The sequence below is a fragment of the Anomaloglossus baeobatrachus genome, chromosome 4 (genome assembly GCF_048569485.1).
Source record: "Anomaloglossus baeobatrachus isolate aAnoBae1 chromosome 4, aAnoBae1.hap1, whole genome shotgun sequence".
Taxonomy (NCBI): Eukaryota; Metazoa; Chordata; class Amphibia; order Anura; family Aromobatidae; genus Anomaloglossus; species Anomaloglossus baeobatrachus.
In genome coordinates, this window is record NC_134356.1 from 324,522,362 (window position 1) to 324,529,861 (window position 7,500).

At 33.5% G+C, this 7,500-nt stretch overlaps 1 protein-coding gene across 13 annotated transcripts in view; it reads left to right on the forward strand.

Moving 5' to 3' along the window:
- The window catches only part of FOXP2 (forkhead box P2), a 328,235-nt gene that overhangs the window by 4,966 nt on the left and 315,769 nt on the right, over positions 1-7,500 (forward strand). For all 13 annotated transcript variants that reach the window (XM_075345016.1, XM_075345023.1, XM_075345025.1 and 10 more), the window contains exon 2: positions 5,427-5,604. In XM_075345016.1, the coding sequence (XP_075201131.1) occupies positions 5,437-5,604 (168 nt within the window). In that variant the 5' untranslated portion in view covers positions 5,427-5,436. The remainder of the gene's footprint in view (positions 1-5,426; positions 5,605-7,500) is intronic.

Consider the following 7,500-nt stretch of genomic DNA (forward strand, 5'->3'; position numbering starts at 1 on the left):
GAGTGCGTAAGGAGGACTTTCAAAGATTTATTCAATTATGGGTCTTCGTGTGTACTGTATGGGCATATTTTTTTTTACAAATTTTTAATGTATATCACCAATGGTAGGATTTTGGGCTATGCATATGACCTTGTACACTAGCTTCCAAGTCCCATTCTACACATAGCGAGTGTATTTTACAAACCTGATAATTGATATTCACATCAAATGCTCTTGGTAAAGATGACTGCTTTCAGACAGATTAACAGGTCATCACACACTGTACAGAACTAGCTTTTCTTTTCACTGCTCTGAAATTCCCCAAGGAAACACACTCAGCGTATTCATTTTTGGACTTCCACTATTCATAATATTGAAATTAAAGGACACGAAATAGTGAAAGGTAAATAAGTATGGGATAAAAATGTCAACATTTTAAGCATGTATAAAATAGACTTATTCTGTCCTTGTATTCTCTATATAAAAACTAGGACAGACGGGTATACAATTACATCTAAACGTCACCAGGCTCGGTTTAGGATGTGTTACTTAAAAAAAGTCCTATTCTTTTTTCTTTCAACTATAAGGTAGATTGGTTGAAAGTATAGATTAAACAAAATATATATTTTATTCAATTAATCAATATCAGAAGTTTGCAAAGTTAGGCATATATGTGTATGTGTGAATGTATGAATGTATGTATGTGAGTGTTGTATATATGTATGTTGCATATGTGTGTATATATGTATATATATATATATATATATATATGTGTGTGTGAACTACTGATAAAAATACCCTATAGGATGTGCAATTAATAATTCATTAGTCTTTTCATATGACTCTTCTTTTGTAGTCATATATACAGTACCTGAACCACTCTAAATATCATTGCCTCTATTAAGACTTGCAAATTCCTCTGTGGTATTGCACTAGTTAAGGGGCTCTGGAAATCTGATACTAACTTGCCAGATTAGTGAAATTGCTGCCAAGATATATGCTAAAATTGGGACCCCTTTTTTTAAAGCATTTACGCGCTGCCTTTTTTATCAGTCTGCAAAATCTACTTCGAAGACTCTTACTTCAGGCCCAGGGAGCAGGGAAGGGGTTAATTCTAGAGCACTACCCAGATCTACCTAGAGTGCTTGAAAACAGTTATTTCAGTCTGAAATATGCCACAAGGAATATCCTCTTGGTAAAGAATGCGCTTTTTCTCGGTTTGCTTTTGTCACATGGGCACGTCATGCACTTTTTTACACCGTGTACTTTGTGTACATTTAGTATTATTATATTTCTATCATCGATTGAACTTACATATAGAAAAAAATCACCTATATCAATTTCTGATTTATATGTATGGTAAGTCGGAGGCATGCATCCACAGAAGGGATAGAATAAATAAAGTGTATATACATATTTATATACACACATGCTTGTGTACAGTAGATTATTAACCTGCACATGAATTTTTCCATTCTTCTGCTGGAGTTTATTTTGCAGTTATTTTCCATACAAAGCCTTGCTCTGTGATATAGTGTTTTCTGCATGGAGCTGCTATTTTAATTTCAGCTGTTTTACTTCTACCTAGCTGTGAGTTTAGGCCTTAAGCTTAGTTAAGCTGCACCTTATATGACTTTTTAGAACAATAACCTGCTTTTTGTCTAGCATCCAATGTGCTTGCTTCAATTTACAAGTTAGAATAGCAATCCAGCATCCTGCTGCCTTGGCAGTGATGTACTTTTCATAGTGGTCCTTTACCCTATGCTTTAGCTTACTGGGATTTGAAGCCTGTGAGTGGTGCACTGTTTTTTTTTCCTTTACTTGCTCTTTTTGCTAATATTACAAAATTGGTTTCAGTCTGTAAAAAGTGACCTCGCTGTGTTTATTAGTTTTCCTATACACACATCTTCTGAAAACCTTTAAGAAGTAGGACATTTAAAAATGTCTGCACACTTCCAAGCCCTAAAAACTTGTTCCACTGAATAGAAGGAATGCATGGAATGCCTCCACAGTACTTCCTTTTGTTTAGGTAACTTGCCATTTTGTCCTTGACTGTATATAAGTCTTGTGTGGATTGCATTACACTGCAAACACAGCAGTATTGAGAATGTAGATGTAAGCCTGTGATCATTTGAAGAAAAAAAAATGATTTTTTTTTTGAACGGAGGAATTTAACACCCAAATAATCCATACCTTGCTGGGGAAAAAAACAAAACAACGGGTCTGAAGCTCAGAGCTACCCTATCATAAAGTGAACAAGTCTAATTGAGCTATGTCTTTCTATCCTGTTATTTGTACAAATAAGAAAGCCACATCTTGATGAAAAATAAACACAAAAGCGCTGTTGTGACTATAACAGGGAGTCGTATACTAATTTATATAATAAGTGGTTGTGCACGCTTTATTCAAGATTATGGTTGCAAGAAATGGCATGAATTGCTGGGTGTGTTTAATGCTGGATTATAGCAATTTGAAACATGTCAAACACATGGCTAACGCCTCATGCTTCACTCATTCTTGCGTAAACCTGCATAGCCACCATCCATTATACCCTTGGTAACAACACAATTCTGCAAGTAAATATTGTTACACTAAGTAACCTTTCAATTCAGGTTGTTTAGGAAGAGAAAATGCAATCTTGTGCAGTCACTTCCAGTGTCAGTTTAATGTTTCAAAAGGGAAGTGATGTAGAGAATAAGTATCTCTAATGCCACTTGGTGAGGAAAGAAAACTTGCTGAATTATTTCCTCCCGCTGTGTGGGTACATGTCTGTGGATGGAATATTGCATGCTGTACAGACAGAGAGCAGCTGAAGCGATAGGCTTTATTTCTTCACATTGCTGTACTAGTGTAAATCTCAAACCCCCCCCCCCACGGGTCTGTCTGGTGTCTGCTCTAGTGGATTTTCCTTCAGTGGTTAGGCCACATAAATGAAAATCTATAATAGTTCATATATCCGAGTCCCCTGTTTGTCTTGCTGCATGCGGAACTTCCTTGTGTAAAGCATGGGGTAAATATTGGGACCTCTGCCCAAACATGACAGAAGGGTTGTTATATCTCCGCCCCATAACTGTCTGATCAAAGGAACCTCTACAAATTTCCTGGCATGCTTGCACTGGATAAAACCGAGCGTGCAACATTTCCAATGTGTCCTTACGAAAGATTTTTTTTTAAAAAAAATCAATCATTTGAGTCCCTTTGTCAATCAAACAATTTTTAGTAACTGTTCTCTTTTTCTGGAATTTCTATGACCTATATGTTATGGGGTGTAGAATAAAATACTGTTATAATATCCTTAAGAAAGTGCCTCTTAAAAATACTCTAAGCTCTTAACAAGGATCCACAAACCACAGGCCATAAACTTCTTGTCAACATAACATTTTAATTTGCTTAGCCTTGTTTGCTTTTTCTTCCACAGTCTATGCACCATACAGACGTCTCGCTACCATATACCTTCACAAACACAACCCATTCTTTTAAATTATTTACTTAGGAATTTTGCGTTCGGACCGTCGTGATCGCGGTCTGAAGCTTTAATGGAAAAAAAAAAAAATTCCGAGCTCCGCATTGTTTTTCCAGCCATATTGATAAAGTTCGCTTTCATGCACTTTCTTAGAAAGTATAAAAGACGGCACTTTCCATTTTTTTTCTTTGGGTGGAGGGGAAAGTACATTAGAATTTTCAAACATCCAGAGAGGGAAATCAGACATATTTTACTGAATATTTTAAACATTGTGCATGTAAAATTTATGCCTAATTTGAATACTTATTAACCGCCTAATCTCAGAAAAGAGTAGTAGCTTTGTTTTTTTTGTGTGTTGTAAAATTCATTATGTGCATCACATTTTCCATTTGTGATCTTTCTCTTGGTTAATGTTTAATGCTATGGTTAACCGGCTTTGTTTGTTTATAAACACATCTGGTTAGTGATTGTTTACTATAGTTACAATAGCTACGTCTGCTCGGTTAACACTTCCTCAACTGTCAGCAAGAGTCAAGCATAACCCTTATTATATTGATATTTCGGGACATTTCCAAAGTAAATATTGGTATATTTTCAATTACCGGTTATTTTTGATGTATGGCATGATGTGTCGTATAGTGTCAGTGCCGGTGAGCTGCTTACCTAGAGTATTGTTCTTCACCCTGTATAGTGAATTGGAAAATGTCATTATCTTGATATTGTGTCACACTGCACACAAAACTAATTGGGGCCTTTACTGTGTGAAAAAAACATAATTTGCCTATTGTGTGTATAGTGTGATAAGTTTTGCCTGCGAACTACACTGACAGCCACCTTAGTGTCCGGAGACCATTACGATCTTCTAAATTGAGGTTGAGGCGCGTGCACCGTATTGACCTTTCCATAAAACACCCGCACAATATACCTTGAAATCCGAGTTTGTAAGGGCATTTGGTTCTTTATTTACTGCAAGGATTTCAACTGATCTTGGCAGGACATCTCATTGCTACCCTGAAAGTACAGTATATTTATGCAGTGAAAACGATAAAACATTTATTACTGTAGAGAAGGTAATATGCATAATTTATGCTGTTTTTAGCACAATCATTAGTGATATTCTTGATAGATTTTATTTCTAGCTTTCATATCTAATACATGCCTGGAAAATTAATTTTATATCTTTCATTTATTTGCCTATGTTAAAATTGAGTTTTAAGTCATCTTCAAGTGAACAGTTTGATTGCTGCTCATGCATAAGCTTAATTACTTCCCAAGAAGGACAGTATTAAATGTTTTAAATGTCAGAAAAATAAATGAATATCAGCCGTTTGATTAAAAAAATAGGCAATATCTGACGTGTTTGCAGCAGGAGCTTTTTCTTAAAATGCCTCGGAGGCAAAATTTTATTTAGGCACAAAAAAAAAAAAAAGAGAGACCATTAAACTATTTATCATTGCTTGATACCATATGATTTGTAACACTGGTACAAAATTTTAATTTTGTATGATTAGCTTTGCATCATTAAACAATAGCCTTGCATAAGATGTGCTGTAAAATTCTGACAGAATCAAGATAGTGAATATTTTAAATAAGGCTGTATAGTCATCCATGGTTGTCAAAGCTAGATAATAGGAAATATAGTGGAGTGTGTGCAGCCGGGCTTTTATTTGACTTGATTTTATAGGTAGACTTTAAAATGTAGCCATTCATAAATGCTATTTAAACATGCAGCCCGCATAGCATGCTATTTTGGCTGTTAAGTGTAACCACACAAAGGAAGCTTATAGGGTCCATAATTTCAGTGATTAGTATCTGGATAAAAGCTGAATTTGTATTGCGTTTCTTGGTAAATTACTGAGCAGCCTGTGTGTTTTTCCCTCCTTCTAAAGATGCTGTCTTTGTAATTGGCAGAGAGGGACATCTTGATAATAGAAGTGCGAAGGTGTAACGTGTGTGTTAATTGATACTTCTTAATCACTTTTAGGTATTAAGTCATGATGCAGGAATCTGCAACAGAGACAATAAGCAACAGTTCAATGAATCAAAATGGAATGAGCACTCTAAGCAGCCAATTAGATGCTGGCAGCCGAGATGGGAGATCAAGTGGTGACATGTGCAGTGAAGTAAGCACAGTAGAACTGCTGCATCTGCAACAACAGCAGGTAAGTTTGGTGTTTTTCTTCACAATTTGCTTACAAAAATAAAGCAGCTCCCTTAGCTGTTAGCCAGGCATTTGTGCAGCTTTTGCCAGTGTGTCTTCTGTTATTTCTCCCACAGTTTACATTTGTGTTATTTATTTGTTTGTGTACATTGCATTGCTCAGCACTAGTGTGTTCTGTCACTTTGCCCTGGCATGTGTATTTGTTTTGGAGTCTCTTTATTAAACAGCCTGTCTAGTTTGTAGCATCTGCCTCACTGAGGTTAATATTTTTGTGTTTCTTTACCTTGTATAGAGTCTGTTTTGTAGCATCCAGTGTATTCTTGAAAACAGTGCAGAAATGTCAAATGTGATACTTAGCTTTCCACCAGAGGGCCACATTTGTTACTTGATACCATACTTGTGCCCATGAAATGAATTCTTCCAAAGTCTAAGATAAGGTGAAATCAGAGCAGCTTATTTCTTTAAAACACAGATTTTATTTTTATTATTATTAGTTCATGATACGCTTCATCATAGGACTAGTAAACAAGGTTGTTGACTGTAATTTGTATTTTTTTTATTTTTACCATTTAAATATTAAGTGATTTTCCAAAAATAGTAATTTGAAATATTGGATAATTATAAATATTGTATTTATTTTGTAATAAGCAAAATAAATTATAAAAAATTACAAAATATGCAGATATTTTTTTTCTTTCTTGCAATTATTATTATTTATGTCTTTCTCTATGATTTCAAAACTATTTGGTTTAGGAAGGAGGAATAGAATTTTTTATGCTAAATTTATAATTATAAGATTAGTGTGTTTAGGCATACGTTATGCTGTTGTTATTTGTAATATCCTGTATTTCCTCACATTTCTTGAATCATTATGATTTGCATATGCTTTGCATATTTCTGTCTAAATTACAATAACAGAAAAGACAATAGCAGATATATATATATATATATATATATATATATATATATATATACATATATCAGCATATATGTTTAATACTTTAGGTTAAGTACAAAATAGTACAACATACCTGCTTGTAAATATATACTATATATATATATATATATATATATATATATATATATATATATATATATATATATTTATAAAATCAAAAATTGGCAATGTAGTCATTATGATTAGATTAAAATTAATGACTTTTTTTCTAACAATATTATTCACATATTTTTTTGGAATTGATACACTATGGATTTTTTTTTTACTACACACATTTCTATCACGATGTTTAAAAATGTAAAAATGTTCAAAAATTTAGTACATAGCGTATCATTGTGAATGATAACAGCGTCTTTTTTTTTTTATAAAGGCAAGGTATAACACATAACAGTAATTGAAAATTTTTTTTTAGAGCACTTATTAAAATACACGCATAGTATGTGTAAATATATATATATATATATATATATATATATAAATCTATTTATATATAGCATTTAACTTTTCTTTGCTGCGCCCTTAACAATCAAAACATTCTGGATTAATTATGTCTTTTTTACAAATGTGGTTGATCGTAATTTTCTCGCATTTTTACAAACTTTTATAAACACTGTATTTTAGTCATTGTTCTCTATGTATTTTCAAGCTCAGGAACAATAGTGCATTTTATGGCATCTGTGGGCCTTAAGTGTCAAAATTGAAACCATGTGCTACGGTCAGATAGGGTTTATTTCTAATTTTAATTCAAAGTTGCTTGGAAATAAATGCACTGCATTAGTGACTTTATATGTATATTTTAATGGCAGGTTCTGGCCTAGTATATAATATACATTATTACTTGTAATAAACATATATTCACTCCTCAGTGTGAATACCTTTTAGGAAATCAGTTTATTTGGTGCTAGCTGTAAATGATGTGTATGTCAGGGCCTGATCATC